The sequence below is a fragment of the Dermacentor variabilis genome, chromosome 3 (genome assembly GCF_050947875.1).
Source record: "Dermacentor variabilis isolate Ectoservices chromosome 3, ASM5094787v1, whole genome shotgun sequence".
NCBI lineage: Eukaryota > Metazoa > Arthropoda > Arachnida > Ixodida > Ixodidae > Dermacentor > Dermacentor variabilis.
The window spans coordinates 68,271,845-68,294,648 of record NC_134570.1 but is presented as its reverse complement, the minus strand read 5'-3'; the positions used below and the strand labels follow the sequence as shown (position 1 = coordinate 68,294,648).

General features: G+C 45.6%; 1 protein-coding gene across 9 annotated transcripts in view; it reads left to right on the top strand.

Moving 5' to 3' along the window:
• The window catches only part of LOC142575824 (uncharacterized), an 84,802-nt gene that overhangs the window by 8,807 nt on the left and 53,191 nt on the right, over positions 1-22,804 (top strand). For 2 of the 9 annotated variants that reach the window (XM_075685512.1, XM_075685513.1), the window contains exon 4: positions 10,099-10,202. The exons of 1 other annotated variant lie outside the window; for it this stretch is intronic. In XM_075685512.1, the coding sequence (XP_075541627.1) occupies positions 10,099-10,202 (104 nt within the window). Of the gene's footprint in view, positions 1-5,825; positions 5,921-10,098; positions 10,203-19,013; positions 19,121-20,431; positions 20,544-22,804 lie in introns of those variants that run through there. 6 more of the 9 variants (XM_075685519.1, XM_075685517.1, XM_075685521.1 and 3 more) reach the window with 6 other exon arrangements.

Below are 22,804 nucleotides of genomic sequence, written 5' to 3'. Positions count from 1 at the left end.
CACACAACGCAAAGTAGCTTCTTAACCTGACAGACCACGTGATGCGTCTACAGCAGGCAAAAGAAAGGGTACTCGAGCACACGAACACACCTCCAGAGATTGATTGCGGCTATTATTGTAGTTACTGCGCGACACGTACTATATACATATTTTAAGTGCTTCTAGAATTGGCTGTTTTTTCTTCTGCCAGAACGCAGAGACATATAGATAGGACGCGTTTATCAAGGCGATTGCATGAAATAAGCGAACGTTATGCTGTTTTGTACCGTGTAACTGCGCTCGTGTCCGTGTTGTGTTCCTTTTCTAAAAGGGAAGCTGAAGAGTCTGTCCAATTCAGTAAGACGCTCATATACGGATGCGGGAACCTTATAAACCATGAAGGTAAAATTTTGGGGGGGGGGGGATTTTTCACTTAGGAGCGCTGTAGCTCCGCCCCCCGTCGAGCGCCGCGCGTTGGTGCTGACGCTGACGATGCGAGCGGAGACCGGACACCGCGGCTTAGTGATGTCAAAACTGGTGTTCCGCTCCTTCGCAGTCTCCGCGACCGTGCCTGACCGGGCTAATTTCTGCGTGCGTGCCGTCCTAATCTGCTTCGCTCGACCCTACATTCCTTTATTTGTGTGTATATAGGAGTGGTGGTTGACGTGCGCAGCATCAATTGAACTTGTGGGCCGATCATGCCCGCGTTCTGTGCAGCCTACGCTTGCACGAACACCAGCGGCCGCGACGATGTTCCGATGTTCCATTAGTTCCTGCAAGACAAGAAGTTTTCAGCTAAGTGGGAAGCTGCTGTGAAGCGAAACAACTTCAAGCGCTCAAGAACAAATGTTGTGCTCTAACCACTTCTGTGACAATTAATACCGGAGTTTATCTATAATGCGTGTTTTGGTTTCTCCTAAAAAAATAGTTAGCACGCTGAACGGAAGGTGCATGTTTATCGCTCACCCTTGACGCAGGTTTCATCGCCAAGCGCCGCGAATTTTCTAATCGCACGTGTGTTGTGAAACAGCCTGCATGCAGCTACCATAACGCAGTGCAAGCGTAACGTTTGCATGTGTTGGAAAGCCTGCTCACGCCAAGACGCTGCACTCCCCCTTCTCTCGCGCACATAAGAAACCGACCATCTCACGTAGCCGATGGAATTCGCCGGTTACGAGTAGCGTGCGGATGGCGCGCTGATGAAGGTTGTATACTACACGTGCTATAACAGCCGGTAAACTTTTCCCGCGTTTAAACCGTCTGTGTAGATTGCCGACAGCTCTGGGGCAGCGCACAAATGCTGAAGATCGCATCACCGCTTACGTTCTACGAGGAGGCATGCAGGAACATAACACTACAGTTGTTTGCCCGGAAACGTACTCACTGGAACGCTGAATGCAGCTTAGCAAAAAACATACTCGCCAAAGAACATTTCCAACACAAGGAGATGCTAACACTTCGCCTTCGTTCGCGTGGAAAGCAGTGCTTGCACCAGCATTTTTTGCTTCTTGGAGAGGCCGGCTCTTCGCAATCGGCTCGTACATGTAGTATGTACAAGTATGTACGTACGTGTAGTATGTACAAGTATAAACCCCTTACAAGTGATCTTGCACGCGACAGCGACAGCGCCACAAGCGAGGCGATGGCTGTCGCGTTCACTCGTCGTCTGCAAGCCGAACTCCACGCGAGCGACGGCTTTGAGCGACGACTTCCCGGTATGAGGGCAGCAATATACGCGCCGAAACTAGCGTGACGCATGCTTTATCAATTTAAGTTGATCTATTTTACTGAAGAAGGAGCATAAAATATTTGTGAAGGTCTTGCACTAGGTTCTTATTCTTGCACGTGTAAAATTCAATAGTTTGCTCGTTCCGTGCGACAAACAGCAGTATTTGAGTTATGTACATCCAGTTTCGGCTTCGCACAATTGGCTAGTAGCTCATAGCATTTCCGGGCGACGAGCGACGAGTTCTAGATTTCTAACAACGAGCGATCGAGCGACAACACCGAGCGATTTGTTCAAGCGACGGCCCGTTTTGTCGCTCGAAGCCGTCGCCCGTGACCGTCGCGCGCAAAATCGCTCTCGTAGAGTTTGGACTTAACGCCGAACTCCTCAGAGGAACGCAAGCTCTCGAAAATTTCCATGACCCTCTCAGCAAAACATCACCAAACTACTTTACACCGTGCTTCGTGTGTAGCGGCAGCAGTCGCTCCGGACGAACACCATTGTTGACGTCACGAGGCGCCAGACCAATCACAGGCGGAAACGAGGCGCGTGAGCTGGGCGTGTCTGCTGCTGCACTTTTCGTCGAAATAAAATATGTTTGCGCTTTCTTTCACTCAATTTCGATGCGATATTCGAATTCAGAGGGTTGCAAACCACGGCGTACTGCTCTTCACTAATTTTTTCTGGAAAACCTTTCAGCTTCCCTTTAACAGATATTGTCGTCGTTGGTCGCGGCTATTCCGTGCCTACGCCTCGTAGTGCATGCAATACACGACAGTAATACGCGCTGCTGTCTGTAGTGTTATTCGCGAACGGTCGTCACGCTATTGCATAGAGCGATACGCAACGCCGAGCGCTCCATTTCCTGCGCCGATCTCGAAGGCGGTGAACGTGTGGGAACGGTGCGTTCAGATAAATTCGGCCGAGCACATACGGCGACCGTTCATAATTCTGATGAAAAAAAAAGATGTCAGTTTTCTGCCAGATCAGCGATGACAATGCAATTTAACTATTGCGGGAAAAAAATGTCTACACGAAAAAATAAAATGCGGAAGCACCCTATCCGTCACACGCGGTTCTTGTGGATTTTGCCACAGAAATTCACCTCGTAGTTAGCTCGCAAAGAAAACTTAGTCTGTAGCTCTAAGGATACTCAGCAGGAGAGTTGGCGGTGAAATACCATCAATTGTAACATATTACCACCGAATATCACAGCTATTCTTCTGAGAAAAATGAACAAAATCTGCAAGAAGGCAACATTACGCAGTATTGACGGAAGTTCAATTTTTTTTTTTTCATCTGTGCTTAAAAAGAGGATATTTCTCAAATTTTCCAGCCTTTAAACTCGGCGTCAGAACCCTCGTTGATGTATGAAGTAAATAGTTTTGCTTTTGCTGGGTGAACAAATCCACAGTAAGCGCTTACACTCTAAGAAAAGTTTGCACCCTCTGGAGTGCCCCTTCTGCCGCACAACGATAATCGTCATCTGCCTTGATGCGTTTCCTTTCTTTAACGCTGCGAGGCCGGTAGTTTCCAGTAACGAAAGGCATGCGCGTTATCAGCATGATAGCATTCCCGACAAGAAGGTAGCGCGCGAGGTGTTTTCAAGAAAGGTAACGCATCTAGGCAGGTGACTATTATTGTTGTGTGGCAGAAAGGGCACTCCAAAGGGTATAAACTTTTCTTAAAGTGTATGATATGGCATGTTGATGAATCAAGCCAATTCTAGAAAAAGAGCAATCTTGGTTTCTTCCTTAGAAATTTCCCAAAATCAAGAGATTTGACATGCACTAACACAATCTGCAAAAGAAATTAGCATTTTTTTTTTCATTGAGTAGCAAAACAAGAAATGTGACAGAGAAAACGTTAACACCGGAGCAATTATTTATTTATTTATTTATTTATTTATTTATTTATTTATTTATTTATTTATTTATTTATTTATACATATTGCAGGCTCAATGAGCTATTGCAAGAGTGCGACGAACAAAAAGCAAACTATAAGATGGCTTGCGTCAATTCTTTCAGTGGTAGTGAACGGATGTTGCCCGCTAATGATTCGAGATCCGTCATTCAATTTTCACCTCTGATTTCTCGCCCACTACCTGCGCCGAGCCAGATGGTGCGCGTGAGATACGTGTGCATATCGGCTGCGAAACACCATACCGTGGGTTCCTCCTTTCGAACAGCGATTCAAAAGCAAGTTTCCCAGGCCGCGCACGCCAAAGCGGCTCCTAAAAAATCACGAAGAAGTTCTTGCAAGACCGCAACTTCATCTAGAAAAGTGCCAAATCAGACATTGCTTTCCTCAGAGGTTTACTCGAGCAGCTCGAAGATGCTGCACTACTGGGGTACAACTTGGCGCAGAGGAAAGGGGACACGCTCGTAATAACTCAGAAGCTAGGCAAGCCCACATTATTTCTAACTCTCAGCATGTCCGAACTCGGTAATGAGCGCCTGCTCGAATTCATCGACAGAGTCACAGAGCCGGTCGAGACGCCGCCGCAGAGTCAATGCCATGGCCAGCTACCTGCAATACGATAGCATAACTTCGAACGCTACACTACGTGGGATCACAACAATTGTTATTGTTTTTTTCAGTGGCACGGAGAGTCGTAACTTGGGGCACTCTAACGTAAAACTATTCCAAACTTTTCTATTCGAATTCTGCAATCAGCCCTCCGCGATTGGTCAAAAACTTTTTTGTCGACCCCCCACTTCTATCTGTCACGCGACGTCACGAAAACCGCGATAGCCCCCATCTGATATGACATGTACACACTGATTATGCATGATTTGCCCGAACAAAATAAAAATAGTTATTTCTGATTCGACGCCTTTTCCCCATTAGCCCTGGGCTGTTGGTCAAGTGTTTTCGGGCTGCACCCACTTCACCTGCTTGTCACGCGACGTCACAAAGCTGCAAAAGCGTCATAGGGACGTGTACGCGTTAACGGTTCATTAATATGCCGAACAAAACTGAATTTTTTTCTGAATAGCCGCATGCTACCCCATTCCGAAAGGAATAAAACATGGCTGCCGCCGATCGCTAAGCCACTGGCTACTCGCACCTGCCGGAGAACATGGGTTTACTTGCGCGTAATGCACCTTTTTGTGTGGCCGTGTAACGTTTTTGGGCACTTTGTTCCGTGCAATGCATGCATTTCAATGACAGTATTAAAAGTAGCGCTGCAGAATTTTAAACTGGATGCATGCACCTGTATGAAAGGAAGCCGCCTATAATTGCTCTCATTTGAACTACTTGCCTTGGCGGCGCATGTCATAAACGAGTGAACAAATTGAACAAACAAGCATTCAAGCGCTTCGTTACACCTATTCAACCGGCAGCAGATGGGCTGCCGTCATGACGAATGAGTCAAGTGACACTGGTCTTATGCGAGTCCACTCAGGCTTGCACAGATGGGTTTACTCTTGCAAAATGAAAATAGCGTAGAAAATAGCATAGAAAATAGCGAGAAATACTTGTGCTTACCTGGTCTCATTATGAAACCGGCAAAACTTCGCAGAAGTGAAAATGGCGGTGCCAGAACACCATAGAGCCGCATAAGACATGTGATGTCCCGATTTAGCCATCCTCGTCTAATGATTAGTTGACGAGGTTTCCTGCTTCTTCCGTTCCTTACACACCTGATCACGCCTATCCTGCTCATATTCCCATCGTCAAAATTGGCACGATAACAGGAGCACATGACGAAGCTCGATTCGACTTGTGATATTGTTGAGCGAGTGGCAACGGTGAGTGGATGCGAGCCCGCACTTCGTCAGACTTGAAATTTACAAAAAGAGAAATAAAAATAACTAAACAGAAGGGAGAGCTGCTTACCGTTCATTGAAATTTTATTGTTTCTAAGAACTTCTGAATGACAAGAAATGTGAACATTCACATCTTATTTTACTTGTTTCTGCGAGATCATGGGATGCCTGACAACCGCTAGAAGCGCGCATGTTTCTTGAAACACAGACTAGCACTCGCCCTCCTTGGCTTATTTATGAGATACGTGTTATTATAGCAGTGAACGCGTGCCATTTATCAGCTATAGAATGCTCACCCTTATTTTTGTGCCTTTTGCGATTAATAAACTTGCCTAATTTAATGCAGATTCCCTACACCCGGTGTAGGAATTGGGCAGCGGGCTGTACTTCAATAGCCAGGCTAGACCTGATGGCCAGCCATGAAGTCACATGTGGCTTCCGGTAAGCAAGTATTTGACTACGTTGCACCTTACCTATAATAGATATGTTTCTTTCTGTGACCTCATTGCTCTGCAGTTCTGGCCGTTCTAACCTGAAAGAAAAAAGGAAGTGAGTAGCAGTGTGGCTGTGTATTACTGTCTGACAATCAGATGTGTGCTTTAAACAAGTAAGACAGGCAAGCTTGAAATTATAAGCTAAATATTTCACGACTTCTCATCCTGTACAGCCTGAGTAGGAAAAAGCAAGGGCGGAGTGCATGATTATACATTATTTAACACGCATTAAGTCATCGCGACATTGGTGAAAACGTAGTGTTTGTACACTTCCTGTATCGCAGATGGCAGCGAAGTTGCTGAAACGTCCACGTAACGGGAAGATGAAAACGCCGTGGGTTTCGCCAGCATGGTGGCTTATGTGCCTCTGTTGCTGATCCAGCCACGACACAGCATGATCATAAACCACAGCGGAAATAGCTAAATTGCTGCTACAATACACCACCAAACATTTACATCGCTTTGACCGTACCACGCCGGCGTCGCAAAGGAACTGATATCGATGGCGATAGTCTCCTTCTTTGCATCGACTCCGACCACTGTCAAATTCGTGCTATCGCGCGAGAGAAGCATGTGACATTCTTTGAATCCACCCGTTTGGCCTTGACCACTGCCGAACTAAAGCCCCCCTTTACGTCAAACCATGTACACGCCTCTAGCTTGCGAAGGTTGAATGACACCAAGAAATTCATCACATCTCGGTGACGAGTGCGCGGGCCTTTGTGTGTGCATCCTTTTCTGGTGGTCTTAGATGGAGGGATGTGCTTTATGGCCGAGGTCGAAAAAGAACCTGAAGAGACAACTCTGCTACCCCCCCCCCCCCCCCCCCCCAGCTTAATGTTGTTCGGCTGTTAGGGGCGGCGTAGTTTTATTCTTCGTGACTATTATTGTTCCCTAAACGGACCTTTCCTCCAAACGCGATAAAGATTTAAAAATAATATCATATAGGGTGAATTAGGTGGTCAATATATTTTGCAAAAAATACCTTTCAGCACTTGCCGCTCCCAAACACAATACTTTGCTTAGTGGAGACCAGCGCAAGATAATGTTGAAAGCTATTAGAGTAGTACTTTTATAGTTAAATAGATGTCCATCGCATGGTGGCTATGACGTTAAAAATTTTGAGGTGTGCTAAGCATGGCAAAAGCATCACCACTGATATCCTGGATCTTGGTACCGTGGAATGCAGTAATTAGGAATGCCGTAAGGCGACCGCAAACTCTTACCTAAGCTTAGAACTTTATTGCCATGCTACGAAGCAAAAGCACTGAATATTAAGAGTGAGTAATTATCACTAATCGATATGGTTTCACACATCAAGCCAAAATCACCCGTAAAGCAGATCAGTTCAAATTTATAATTAATTTGATTTAGCTTTGATGAAACGTCCTAATAGTTTCCTCTAATGTGAAGGAGCCGTCTGTAGCAGGCAGAAACGAAAGCGAGCGAATAGGGACGCAAACAAAGCTGCATTTTTTTATACAGCAAGGATCACTTCTTTCGTCACAGAAAGTTGACACTTGCAACGAGTTGAGCGCTTCTCGGTCTTCACCCTCTGCGCTTTCTCATGTCAACACGCTCTGACTCAGCAGGAGCTGTATTTTGCAACCTTTTAGTGTTTTAGAGGCAACGTTCCGGCACCGTGTTACTCCGAGTTTCGGCTCTTTTTCTCTTGTTTTAACAGATATTGTGACGCTACGTGCTAACATGTTCCAGCTTAGGACGTACTTAATATCTCGGAGAGCATTGATCTGATTATCTCGTTAGAAATCAAATTGGTGGCCTTGCAGAAGCAGTGCGCGGTTTAAGGCCGATTTACGCTGAAGCCGCACGCCGCACCACCCGCCTGCCGCACGCATGTGGTCGGGCGATTTCGGATTTTGCAGGCTGGTACACACGCTTCAGTTTACACTGTATGTGCGGGCCCAGTGTAGATCGATATTTGTGCACCAGTGCGCGAAATGTGCAGTTTTCCGCATGACCGCACGCGTGCGGCCAGCGGGTGGTGCAGGTCGAGCGCAAATCGGCCTCTAATTGTCCGCCCTAAAGCTGAGATAAGTCTGTGCACCAGGTGCGCGGCCTGCATAGGACTCCGATATCGTCAGACCGGTCCACTGGTGTAGCGCGAGCAAATTTTTTCGGACTGCGGTGGCTTCACCGTAGGCTCACTTAGTCCCGTAGAACCCATAAAAAAATTATCTTGAATAGCAGTTTGCTAACGTATTCCTTTAAACATTCTAGTAGCACTCGGTGAATAATTCGCCATCTACTTGAATTGGAATAGTGCTTTAAAAAAAGGGCTTGATTCGTGAGTGTGTCATATATCGACATTATTGTGCCTAAGAAAAATTCATCGAAAGTTCTCAAGTCACTTCCTACTCTAAATATCTTTCGGTAAACAATAAAAGCTGTGACGTACTACATGCTCAGTACGTCAAAAGAAAAAAAAAATATTTTGATGCATAGTAATAAAACATTTTTTGCACAAAACTAACAATCCTTTTGACGGAGTATTAAAATGGTTATTTAGGCAGGAGTTAGAGGAAATTATGTTAATGGTTAAAATATTATTTATACAGAATTAAATTGGAACCCTAGTAACGATGTACAAACAATGTTCTCCATACAAAAGTAAGAATGACAATTTTTAACAGTGTATTAAAATTGTTCTTTATACAAGAGTAAGGCGGAATACTTAAAACAATGTATTTAAAATATCCTTCATATAAAACTCAGAAGAAGTCTGTGAATAGTGCAGTTAAAGTATCCTTCATACAAAAGTAAGAAAGAAGTGTTTTCACAATCTATGAACAAATGTTACCAGAATGTAAATTTAAATATATTGTCAGTAAAGTAAAGAGACACTGTGTAGGAGTTCTAAATTTGATTATAATACAGATTTTTTGCCAGGGATAGCTGATTTTGGCTGTAAGATACATTCAGGCACTTTGTCAGGAATCTTTTTTAAAGCCAGTATATTTTCCGCACATATTTAGCTTCGTATGCCGATTCTTCATAGCATTCTCCCCTGTTTTCGTTAGATTAAAACTTGGTGGAATTTGTTATTCCTATTCAGCGAGAGCAATTTTGCGCTGCTGATAAAGCTTACCCATAAAACACGGGAGCATATGAATACCTTATTTATTGCAAAGGAAGAAATTAAACGACGGACATTAATGGTAGCCTGCAATTACACATAACGTGTCCCCTTTTCACCAAGTACGAACGTAGTTTTCTGGAGTTCATCGAGAAAACGATGGCAACACACTACACCCCTCGTACGACGCTAATGACAGGGGAGGAAAATAAGGATTGAGTTCTTATTTGCAATACTTCCAGTTAGCGCACCGCCAACGCTTGGCATACATCAAACCTGCTATACCGCCCAATATTATTGACTTTCTTCTCCATGTCAGTTTTTCTAGGACTCCTTGCATCCTTGCAGATAATGGCGGTACGGCATTGTGCATCACTTCAATAAATATTCTTTACGAAGGGTATAATTAATGAACGCAAACGAAGCATTGATCGTACGTCATTCCTAACGTGCTTCAATACTTTAATACAATAAAAGCTACGTGATTCGCCTAGGTCTCAAAGGCGACAGGAAAACTAGACTACCAGCTTCGTAGAGCGTATCAAAATAGGGAATAAACAAGTATCACAAATATTCGATAAATATTTTTCAAACAAAATAGCCTACACCAGTTGAAACGTTCCATGAACGTCAATGATGGCGTGGCGTCAATTTCTTTCTAATTATGAAATTGCAGCAGTTCTTCGCCGACCCCCCAACCCCCCCCCCCCCCCCCTCCAGGGCATAGAAACTTTATGTGTTTCGTATACAGACTCTAAAGCGGCTGGTAACAAAGGTTTAGCAATATTTCATCAATTCCAAATAACCGACGTAGTCAAATGTTGGCCGCCTATCACCCCTAAAATATTTTCTACTTTCTCAAGACATAAACTTGAGGGTTTATTTGTATTTCTCAGAAAATCGTGAAGGAGGCATGGAGGGTGTTCGAGAGCTTCTAAACTCATAAACAGCTTCGCTGTAAAACACGCTGGATTCTTGGTGCAACCTCAAAGATAATGAGTGGTGCAATGTTTTTTTTTTGTATGCAGGCAACTCCGTTGCTTGTTCAATTGCTGTGGCTGGGTCCACTGCTTGAACAAGGTGGCCGGTCACCTAGCTCAGCAACACAACGTCAACGTGATTGCAATGCAGGGTAAGTCAGCACAACAAGAAAGAGAACACGAACTGTATTCCAGTGTAACAATTGGGAGTGATAACTTGCGCTGCATATCACCGTAACATCAGCATGGAAACTGGCCTTTGCAATGCGGAGCTAGCTGTGCAGGAGTACTGCTCTAAGGTGCCAGGTGGACTAGGGAACCGCAATGCATCGATTTCGACCTTTTAAAATATAGTAGTCATTGATGGACTTCAGTGCTAACGTCAAAAAACAATTAATTGTAATCACATGGATTCAGGAAACATGTTAAGGCGCAAAAGGAATGTGAGTGAATGTTCTGACTTTTCATGTTCAGCCATTAGGAAATATGAAGGGGCCATCAGGAGCACACTGACGCCTACCCGTTAAGGCGCATGTTTTACACAGTCTCATCATGGCATGAACTTCCTCAGCATTATTTGTAGTTGAATACCGTCTCCCCATCTTAAATACAAAGGAAGACACGTCAGCCTAATGAGAATGAAAAAAGCTCTCATACTTACGTGCCGCACACGACAAAGGATGTAGTAGCTCGTAAAATAAATCAGTTGTTTGAGAGCGTCTCCCTTAGGCGCCCGTTTCTGCGTTGAGTTTCGACGTCCCTCGGCGTCGGCGGTGTCCGTCAGCGTATCCGAGTGAACGAGTGCAGCGACGATTGAGAGAGCGAACGGGGTGCGCTGCGAGGGATGAAAGACGGCGATAACGAAGAGAACGCGAGGAGAAAAGCGAAGGCGGAGGGTGCAGCGGAACAATTGAGGCGGTAAGCGGAGGAGCAGGGTATGGCGACACCGAGCGGGCCGCGTCGCTCTATGAACGGTAGATACGCTGGAAGAGGAGTTTATGTGCGAGGTTCCGCGTTACAGGATCACGTTTTATGGTACCTTCTTATTACAGTCCGAAGCTATCATGTCGGCAGCTGGGGTTTGGGTTGTACTTAACGATTTTCAGGACGCATCTTACAATGACAAATTCAATTAGTTCAGTAAGGCCTGTGCTCCATGCTGAGCGACTGCATGGTTGCGGCTCGGAACGATTCTTTGTCAAGCGACGTCTGAAGCCGACACCGGAGTTTTTGCGACAAGGGGCCCTTGACACTATCGCGTTAAAAAGTGAATAAGCGACATTACCGCTCTCAAACATGCTAGAAAGCGGCGATGGGTGTTGTAGCTAGGCCGTGATGTGGTTCCTGATGCCAGTTTTTGCTGAGTGTCCTCTCTTGTGTCCTGTAGAGGACCGCGCGGAGCTCGCTTGCAAGATCCCACCAACAAGCAAAACAGCATGCGCATGGTCCTCCTCCTGCATCACGAGAGCGTGTTTGCTGTAACTTTCGAGCGGACTGGCCCATTTTACACGGAAGCCAAACTCAATGTCGTCACACTGACGCCACGGTGTGAAGAATATGAGTTTGAGATTATTCTTCGTGGGCCCTCTGGTGTGAACTCATGGCGGTCACGGGCCCTTCCATGTGGAACATCCGAAGACACGTCAGTGCGGCTCAGCGAGTCATTCATCAACAACTTGGCTCCCGACGGAATCCTTAGAATGCAAATAAAATTGACAAAATCTGTCATGTAACAAGGACGAGGGGATTTGTGTCTTGCATATGGACAGACACCTGACAGCGTGACGTGGACTGACCCCTCATTTGAAGAAAGCTGCGTTCCATCGCCCTCTTTTCTCAAGTGGTATCATTTCTGCCTGCAGGCAAGATGTTTCCCTATTGCAAAAACCAGCGTCTTCCAGTGCCTTCCAGTGTGAAACCAGCGCGTTTTTTGAAACTGCATCGCAATGGGTACCCTGGCGCTCGCTGGGACTCATTGGAACATCGGTGAGAACGCTGGATAAGAGTTGAGTCACACTGGAAGAGACGCTGATTCCACTGCCATGACGCTGGGGCGCACTGGCTTGTGCTGTACAGGCACTGGTTCTCGCTGCAGTTCTGAATATGAAATGATTGTGCAACTTTATCGCTTGATACTAGTCTTTTGTCCTAAATAACGCTATAGCTTCGGGTCATAAAACTTTATTTCGTGTCGCAGTTTGCAAAAAGGTGGGTGAGCTGCCCTGTTTATTCTTGCACATTTGACATTGAAGATCACTTTCGTTTTTTGAATTTTCCCTTTTGATTGTGCGGATAGCTAAATTCTTGAATGAAATGCCGCAAACGCAGAGAACGTCCCGTTTTTTAGTAGTTTGCACGTAACATATGACTGGGAGTTGTCGCCGTTGTCACAATGTTGTGGTGTGGCCATGAACTCCAGAAGTCGTTCAGACGCGCTCGAACGGACCCCGAGCTCGAAGCCTACCGCTGACTGACATTATTGCACCGATAACAAAGCTGAGGTGATTGCGCGCTTCCACTTTTCCTATTGTATTAAAAAAAATGTCCTGAGGCTCAAATACACACATTTTAACTTTAGCCATCTACCCGCGCCGAAATTTGTTCCCAGCGAAGCTTAGGCCTAGTGTATCCGCCCAGTCTGTCTGCACGCTATCGGCGCGTCTAGGCTCAGGAATAAAGAAGTCTAAGAAGGATAAATCATCGGTGTTCTGAAATGAACCATTTTTTCATGTCTACAGTGCCAGCAGAAGAAGCGATGACCGCCGATGTGACGCGTCATAAGCACAAGTATATCTGCTGGACTCTCAGCACTAGCCTGCGCTTCTCTGTCGAATATATAGAACTAGACAGACGTGTTGACTGAAAGGCATCATTGAAATAAGGAAACGTTGCATATCCTTCGCGTGAAAAACAAGAAACGGCTATCGAAATCGACAGTAATAGACCATACAGGGTCCCGGGTCCGCGGTTCATTAAGGACCTTTTTCGAATTTAAAATACCAATCGCAAGCGAAAATGGATGTTGTGGCACTTCCGAGCATGCTACTGAATACGGACACCAAATGTTCCTTTGTAGTACAGGCGTGAGCTTTACGTGTTGGGCGATAACGCATCTGCCATGTCTGTGCGAGGCGTACCTCTGCGAAACTAAAGCTGCTTCGTGATTTCGACACGGCAAATTATCCGTTCACGTTGACATGCCTTAGCTTCCCTTAAAGCTACATCTGCTCCCGGTATAGATAATGTAAATAATAAATTACTGCGAAATCTGGACGACAAATCAATCTCTGCCCTCACAGAATACTATAACCATTGCTTCGATAACAGCTCTCTTCCGAGCTCATGGAAAACTGCTAAAGTAATCTTTATTCCCAAACCCAATAAACCCACTGACATAGCTAATATTAGACCTATTTCCCTCACGTCATGCTTGGGCAAAACGCTCGAACATGTCATGCTTAATCGCGTCAATAAATACGCGGAAGACAATCAGTTATTCCCGCCGGAGATGATTGGCTTTCGCCAGTCGCTTTCTTGCTAGGACGCCATGCTGAGGCTCAAGCATGACCTTCTCACTCCTACATTTAGTAAAGACACCCAAGCCATCTTAGGACTCGACCTTCGCGGTGCATTCAACAACATAGATCATGGATCTATCTTACGTGAGTTGAATGTTATTAACTGCGGTAGAAAAATGCATGACTACATCCGCGAATTTCTTACCAATCGCACAGCTATCATAAGTCTCAATAATCAAACTTCGCCCCCAATCACCCTAGGTAGCTTTGGCACTCCTCAGGTATCTGTGCTCTCGCCGTTTCTATTTAACCTATCTATGAGGTCTATTGCTGGGAAGCTAGCACAAATACCGGATCTCCAGTATTCCTTATATGCAGACGACATTACCCTATGGATTAAGGGTGGCTCGGATGGCTACATTCAAGATTCCTTACAAGAGGCTGCAGACGCAGTGGCTACGAGAGCCGGGTTCATGAACCTCGAGTGCTCGCCCACCAAATCTGAGCTGTTAATTCTATCCGCAAATACACGTGTTACGCCGAACATTCAGATTAACATTAACGGGAAGGAAGTTCCCGTAGTAGACAAAATCCGTGTTCTTGGCATGCACATTCAATCTAACAGACTCAATACGTATACACTTCAAACGGTTACTGCCAGCGTAGGTCATACCACACGGCTAATAGGAAGGGTGTGCAATAAACACGGAGGTGTCCGCGAGGCAGAATTGCTAAGACTGGTACAGGCGTTTTCTGTCAGTAAAATCACATTCTCTCTACCCTATCTCCACTTAACTAGGGCCGAGGAAGATAAAGTTAACTCATTGAGACGCAGACTCTATAAATTTGCCCTTGGAGTGCCAAGTAGAGCTTCTACTGAGAGACTTTTGGCTACAGGTACCTTGAGTACTTTTAGTGAGCTCGCAGAAGCCCACCTGACCGCTCAATACCAGCGCTTATCGAACACCCACACTGGTAGGCACATCCTAAACTCCCTAAGTATTGCCCCAGCACCCATGACCAATGAGAAATTCAATATTCCCCACTCGATACATGAGCACTTTCATATCCCTCCTCTACCTAAGAATATGCACCCTGTTCATCACGAACATAGAAGGCTACAACGAGCTAAAGCCCTGCAGAAAAAGTTCATCAGGCGTGTCGGGACTCCACGGAGCAGGAGTTGCTAAAGGATTTGGCTCAGAGATACCTTCCTTTGGAGACCTGGCACGATACACCTGATGTGGTTTTGGAATATAGTTGAGACGAAAATGCAGCTATGGACGCGGAATTTACTGAAAGTGATATCAGGATGGCGCTGCAGAATCTTAATGGTCGATCGGCATCAGGGCCGGATGGCATTACGAATAAAATGCTACGGAATTTAGACGATGGGTCAATTGAGTTCCTTACGCGGCAGATCAATTGCCTATGGAAGGAAGGCTCTTTCCCGGAAGAATGGAAACTGGCAACTACTGTTCTGATACCCAAACCGGGCAAGGCCATAGGGCTTGAAAATCTCAGACCCATTTCCCTGACGTCGTGTTTGGGAAAAGTCGCTGAGCATGCCATTTTAAATAGGCTAACGCGTTATGTTGAGGGCAATGGGGTCTTTCCGCATTCGATGATAGGATTTCGGCCCGGCCTCTCGACTCAGGATGCTATGATCAGGATTAAGCATCAGATCCTTGACCGGCGAACAAGGGATACTAAGGCACTAATTGGACTTGATGTGGAAAAAGCTTTCGATAAAATCCGACATTCTTTCATTCTACAGGTGCTATCGGACTTGAATATGGGGCAGCGGCTTTTCAATTTTGTCAAGGCTTTCCTTAAGGATAGAAAGACATGTCTCAGGTTTGGGGAGATAAAATCGGAAGTCGTTAAATTGGGTTGCTGCGGTACTCCGCAGGGATCCGTACTCTCGCCTATGTTATTCAATCTGGCGATGTCGAAGTTGGCTAATAGGCTGGACACTGTCCAGGATATTGGCTATTCTATCTACGTGGATGACATTACTATATGGAGTGTCGGTGGTAGTGATGGAGAGCTTGAGGCTAGGCTGCAGCAGGTGGTAACGCTTACGGAGGAGTGCCTGGGTCTCATGGGGCTCAAGTGCTCCACTAAAAAGTCGGAGTTGTTGATCTTCAAATCTAAGAAGCTAGGTCGTAGGCCGAGGGGTTGGGTACCGGAAGTTGAGCCTTGCATTAGAATTCATACTAGGGAAGGGTCGGTGATACCCAAAGTTGAAGCAATCAGGGTCCTGGGTTTTGTACTTGAAGCGAACGGATCGAACATTAGAACCATTCAGCGTATTACCAAGAAAACGGAGGAGGCCATAAGACTTATAAGAAGGATCTCTAATAGGCATAGGGGTTTAGGAGAAGAAGGTGCGATGCGCTTAGTTCACGCATTTATTATGTGTCATTTCTCGTATGTGGCAGCTATGCTAAATTGGAATAGGGGGGAGAAAAATAAATTGGAAGCATTGATCAGAAAAGCCATCAAGGCTGCGCTTGGTCTGCCTATGACTACGTCAAACGATATGTTGTTACGACTGGGTTTGAATAATACTTTAGATGAAATTGCTGAGGCTCAACGTACCGCACAGAGGGAGCGGTTGCTAGGTACACCAGCGGGTAGGTATATATTACAGTCAATTGAAGAATCGGTGGCTGTGTCGCACGATAGGGCGCCCCTACACGAGTTGAACGTGAACCTTAGGGCAAATATCATGGTTCGTCCATTTCCGCGGAATGTGCACCCCGTGCACATTGTAGGGAGGCGGGTCGCCAGAGCTAGGGCTTTGTTGCGAGAGGCAAATGATCAGGAGGAGGAGTCTGCGTTTGTTGACGCCGCATGGATTAATGGTAAAAATGCTTATTCGGTGGTGGTAGTAGATGGCAAAGGGAGCGTTAGAAATGCTGCTTCCATTTATACCAAAGACCCGGGGGTTGCTGAACAGGTGGCTATTGCTCTAGCACTAATTGATTCTAGAAGAGTTTTGGTGTTTAGCGACTCGCGATCTGCGATTACAGCCTTCTCGAGAGGACTTGTTGCGGAACCGGCTAACAGACTGCTGCAGGGTAGGGATATCACTTCGCATACCGTTACTTGGTTCCCGGCGCACATGGGGACAGTGGAGGGAGCCCCGCGTAACCTCAACGAGGTGGCGCACAGGGAGGCACGAGGATTAGTGTGCCGTGTACTCCCTGAAGGGGCTGGATCTCCCGCTCCTGAGTACAGGGACCAACTGTTAACCTACAACGACATCGCCAAGCACTATTACTTAGGGCGCAGGGCATTCCCGTTGCCACATCCTAAATTAAGTAGGCCGCAGGCGGTTACATTAAGGCTTCTGCAGACACGGACGTACCCTAACCCGGTCATCATGAATAAAATTAATCCGGACTGCGGGGTTTCAGTCTATTGTAGTCAGTGTGGGGGTTTGCTCGATTTACAACACATGCTGTGGCGCTGCTTGGCGTTGGCCGGTGATGGTTCTCGAGGTGAACAGTGGTGGCAGCGAATGCTGCACAGTGAAGTGCTGGCGGACCAACTCAGGGCTGTCCAGAAGGCCCGTGTGCTGGCAGAGGGGCTCGGCCTCTCTGTACCGACGTGGGAGCGGCCCGCATCAGTCCCAGACTGATCCCTCAGGACCTAAATAAAGTTCTTCATACCATACCATACCATACAAAGACGTGCTCTATGTCGATGCCGCAGAGTATCCGTGTGGACATAAATTCGCCATATCAGTTGTTGACTCCACTGGCAGTATTGCGACGGGAGCATCCATTACAGCCTCTTCCTCGGAGGAGGCAGAGGAGGCGGCGGTGGCACTCGCCGCGACAATACCCAATTACTCTGTCATAGTAAGTGACTCCAAAACTGCCATACACAATTTTGGAGCGGGTAGGGTTTGCAGGACAGCCCTGGCAGTTCTATCTCACAATCCGCCAGCCCAACTTCTGAGTTTAATCTGGACACCTGCTCACGCAGGCCTAATCGGCAATGAAGCGGCCCACCTAAGTGCTCGAGCTTTCACGAACCGAGCACAGGCAGGGGACGGTTCAGACGCCAATAATCTCCCTCCAGCATTCACCTCCAAAGACAGATTACTTACTTACCACGACATTTGCGGGCATTACCGCCTAGGTCGCCTAACCCTCCCTCCTTTAATGATTCGGTCGTCACGCATACACGAGGTACTATGGCGTAAACTACCGACTCGCACTTTTATATCTCCTGCCTTACGTCACAAAATTCACCCGGGAATATACCCTACTTCAGCCTGCAAGTTTTGTCCTGCCAGCAGAGCGGACCTTAACCACATTATGTGGCAATGCAAGGACCACTCCCCTCCCCCTCACCTTTGTAGAGCTTTAAGTAGTAGGGAGCTGTGGGAGGCTGCCATGCGCAGCTACAACCCCGAACTTCAGGAAGCTATCCTGAGGTGGGCTGAGGTGTTAGAGGAGGCCTACCGCGAGTAGGATAACCTCCCTCGCCTTCTTCCCGCACTTCCTTTCCCTTTAAGATGGGATAAATAAAGTTGTCTCTCTCTCTCTCTCTCTGTTGATACTTGATGAAGCTCGGCAATAGTCTGCGAAGGTGCGTGCGTACTTGACAGCAGCAGCAGTTGTTCCAGGAAATAACGGTGCATTTTGAAAACCTTGCCCGTAGCGCTTTCGCCGTGCCCACTGTTAATAGTTCTTAGTGCTTGTTAATAGTTCTTAGTTTTCACAATTGATTTACTTGTGCTTCTATATCAAAAATTTAAAAAGTAGACGCAACAATTCACAGTTTAAATCTTACTAGTATTATTATTCTAAATTTAACTTACTGATGTTTAAGTATATCCTTTATAATATGTATTTCAGTAACAATTTCTTTTAATTTCTTTTTTTAATATTCCTATCAACGCAATACTTACTATAGTAATGGTCACTACTTTATCTCATGTATTCACAGTCAATTTTTCATTCTGGATTATATATCTATTTTCCTTTATTTGTGTTATTTATTTATTAACTAATTTATTTTATTTTTCCAATCATAATACCACATTATTCCTGAGATATGCCCCATAGGGGGTTTGTGCCATTGAGGCATCAGCATCATCATCACCTGCCATCGATTCGCAATACAAAGAAAGAAATACTTCCAAATTCCATTCCGAAAATTAGGCATTACTTTAAATACTAAAATGGGGCAGATACAGTTGGTTTTTAACCCCTGGAACATATACATTCCTTGTGTATGGGACTTCCTTGGTGACACAAAGAGAATACCTAGTTAATTTACCGATTTATTTTGTACCACTTTACAAAATTCTAATAACTTTCATTAAAATGGTTTACCTTCTAGCTAGCTCTCTTTTTTAAAAAACGCACATTCTTCTATAACGGTTTTCCGTTGACCGCCCGCTCCTTCGCGTATCCCCCGTAGTGGGTACGGAGCGTATTTTCCCTCTCATCAAATCACGAAGAAGGAGAAGAAGCAAGGAACCGGAGTCGGGAGCCGCGAGCCATCCAACGCAGCCGCCTGCTCGACCGGTGAGCGAGTTTCCTACCTACGTCCGCCATTGGCACACGCAATGGCAAGGTTTTAACTAGCGATGTGCTTAGACAATCCGAATGACTGTTTTAGCGGCACTGATTGCTCAAGCTTTTTTTGACTGAGATTAGCACCAGATCACATTGCTTAGCGAGCGGAGGAATTCTATCCTGCAGGAGACATTGTGCGCTCGCGATGGGCTCTAGCCACACCTCTTCTCAAGTTTAGCGTTTGCATGTTACGCAAGCGACTTAATGAACGCTCGAGCAGCACTGCCCTTGCGGGCGGGGCGAGGGGAGTGGTTCGGAACGCGCAGCCGGCAAAAGCGTGTTTCGTATGGGGTCTGTTTTTTCAGCGCTTCGGTGAATATCTCCAGTATGAACTTACGAATCTTGGTGCGCAGAACCGTGAACTTCTCACCAGTGAGTGAACATTGTTGCTTCTATTGCACTGGATCAAGGGGTAAGGCCTCACTACGGCTAGGCTTAGCTCGAGTACTGCCACGCCCGCTTGCCGCCGCGGCGAGGCCTACTGCAGTATGGACTCGATGAATGCCCCTCTACCCTTCGTTGGCCCCCTTCAGTAAATACAGTGCCGCGCGGACTCCTCGGCAGTGCTACTACATGGCGCAGCATGTCTTTAATGAAATGCGTTAGAGGAGCCCGATGGCCGCATGATGCGTTTCTCAGCGCTTGTACGCACCGGCGCCACATGTATTTCAGAGACCACGTGCAGCCTTCGTGGCAGTGGCGCCTGGTGTCGCGGTGTTTTATTAGCGGAGCGCGAAGGAGGAGTCTCGCTGGAGTACACGCATCTTGCATAACTAGTTTCGGCGTTGGCAGTACCTTGTGTCGCTATACTGATTTAATGGCAACGCATTACCGTCGACATTCATCATGAGATGGGTTCCACCGCTTTTGCTTTCTTTCTTTCTCTTTGAGTATCGGTTTTGTCGTTTGTCAATTTTCATTATTTCTCTTTATCGCTGTTTATTTTTTATTTTTATGAACGAATGCTTGGTAATTGCACCGCTTCCAAGCACTGACTTCAGGGCCTCGTCAAGGTGGCAAAACGCAGCTTTTCACCAAAGTACTCCCTTTTGCATGAGTGTAAAACATGTATGAGGGAATCTCTATAAGTGTGCAAGATGGCAAATAAAAAGAATAACTACTGAGACAAGACTACAAGAGCTGAACTGACATATGACGTGTTCTGCGTGCTACTCCTTCTCGTCCTAAGTCTTGTTCATGCTTCTTATGTATTTTGTAATGGGACAGTAATCTCTTATTTTAAAGTTATGCTCACTTTAGGACACTAGAGTGCCGAGGACGCCGCGTGGACGTGTTCCAACAGCGTGGTCGCGACAGCAGGTGTTCGTACAGCATGGCGGAGAGCGTCGGGAGCAATGAAGGCACTGATGGGGTGAGCACTGGGGTCACGAAAGGTTCTTTTCTCCGGACAATATTATTTTCTTTAACTATTACGACTTAGCAATATTAATAAAATTAATAAAGTCCTTTTGTATGCCCACGACATTTGCATTGTGCTTAGAGAGGACAAGGTTTATGACTTATATATTAACGCAAACGAAGAGTTAAAGGGCCTATACACGGTTTTAATCGTCAAACTTACAATTAACGTTAAGAAAACTAAATATGTTGCATTTCGCGCATGTAGCAAGTCCCTACCTGTTAAACGTTTACTGTTATTATTAAACCACATGGCACTGTATGAAGTTGCTTCATTTCGATATCTTGACGTGTTCTTTGATAACAACCTGTACTGGTAAAAGCACATAAGCGCAGTCTACATACAGCAGACATCGCGATGCTTTCACTCACACCAACACATCATTTTAATATAAACACCTTGCGTATTTTATCCTTTACATTCATCCACTGTCATCTAACGTACGGCAACGAATCTTCTCTTGAATATCTGTTGAACTGATCCGCCAGCTACACAAACCTAGCGAAAATATACTCACTCATTAGTAAGGAACCTAGTCTGGCTTTGTTAGTAAAATGAATTTATTGTCATATGATAGAATACATATAATAAAGATTGCCGGAATTTTTTTTCTTTTCTCAAAAATATTCTGCCCCTTTAGCAGTAGGTATTTTACTCATCCTCTCGGGCGACGATGCGCCATACATTCGGAAAGTTTAATCTTCCTTCTAGTAAGAATATTTAGTCAGCGTTCGACTCAGTTTAGTTGGCCTAAGTTTCGCATTAACTGCGAGTACAAATAAGATGAGGGAGATTATTCTTCAGTGCTTAAGAAGTGCTTCCTGGGGGTAAATCTAACTTCGCAACGTTACTGATCATATTTGTCTCGATTGCTTTAGTTCTTTAAACATTTGGCGATACACCCTGTAATTCATTGTGATGCTTTCTTACCCATAATACTTTTTGATTACGGCTTGGAAATGTTCATATTGACGATATTTTAATGCTTTGTTATTATAAGTGCTTGTGTTTGTGTTTACTTGGACGTGTGCGTTAAACGCGTACATGCGAATTAAGTTATGTAGCCAGAACTTTTTTTCTACTTCAGACACTTTCCTTCTCAAGCATTCGATGGGGGCGAGATGCGAAAACACCCGTGTACTTAGATTTAGGTGCACGTTAAAGAACCTCAGCTGGTCAAAATTTCTGGAGTCCTCCACTACGGCGTGCCTCATAATCAGAAAGTGGTTTTGGCACGTAAAACCCCATGATATAAATTTTAATTCTAAAGCATGTATACAGTTTACTAGAATGAGAACACTAGAGAGTAATTATTTGTTCAGGTAGACATCATTTTGAACAAAAAAGCAATAAAATCAAGGGAAGCCGTTCACTAAATGACGTAATTAAAATAATTACCTTTTCAATTACAATTACGGAAGCCATGTATAGAGCAGTGGTAAAAGAAATCGCGATAGCAATCTTGTTTCGCGTTCGTGCATTTCATATTCATCGTGTGGATCAATATGGCTACCGTCAAATGATTTGCTATATTCACTCCAATGCTCACGCGGCGGCGTGCGAAGCGACCACTGAGTGACGTATACTAGGGCGACGTAAAATGAAGCTACACCATGTCGCATAATCAAGCGGTCTTGGTGCTGAAGGGACTGTTTGTTCAATCAGGTGCCGCGCAAAGCAGCAATAAAAGCTCGATGTACGAATGACGTGCGAGCAGCTTCATTTTCCACCAACCTTCTATTTCACAGAGGGGTTGTATGAAGCAACGTCTGCTAGATACATATCTACACTCATAGGCAAAGTTACACCCTTGGGAGTGTATCTCTGCCACACACCGATAATCGTCATCTGCCTTGCTTGCGTTTCCTTTCTTGAAAACGCCGCGCCCGCTACTTTCCGGTCGGGAGTGCTATGTCATGCTGATAACACGCATGGCGTTCGTTACAGGAAAGCACCGGGCTCGCCGCCTTAAATAAAGGAAATGCGGACAAGACAGATGACGATTATCGTTGCGTGGCAAAATGTTGTAATTTTGCTTAAGAGTGTAGGAAGTGTTCCATACATCTCCTCAAACAACACTCTAAGAACAGTTTACACCCTTTGGAGTGCCCCTTCTGGCACACAACGATAATCGTAATCTGCCTTGATGAGTTTTCTTTCTTTAACGCTGCGAGTCCGGTACTTTCCGGTAACGAACGGCATGCGAGTTATCA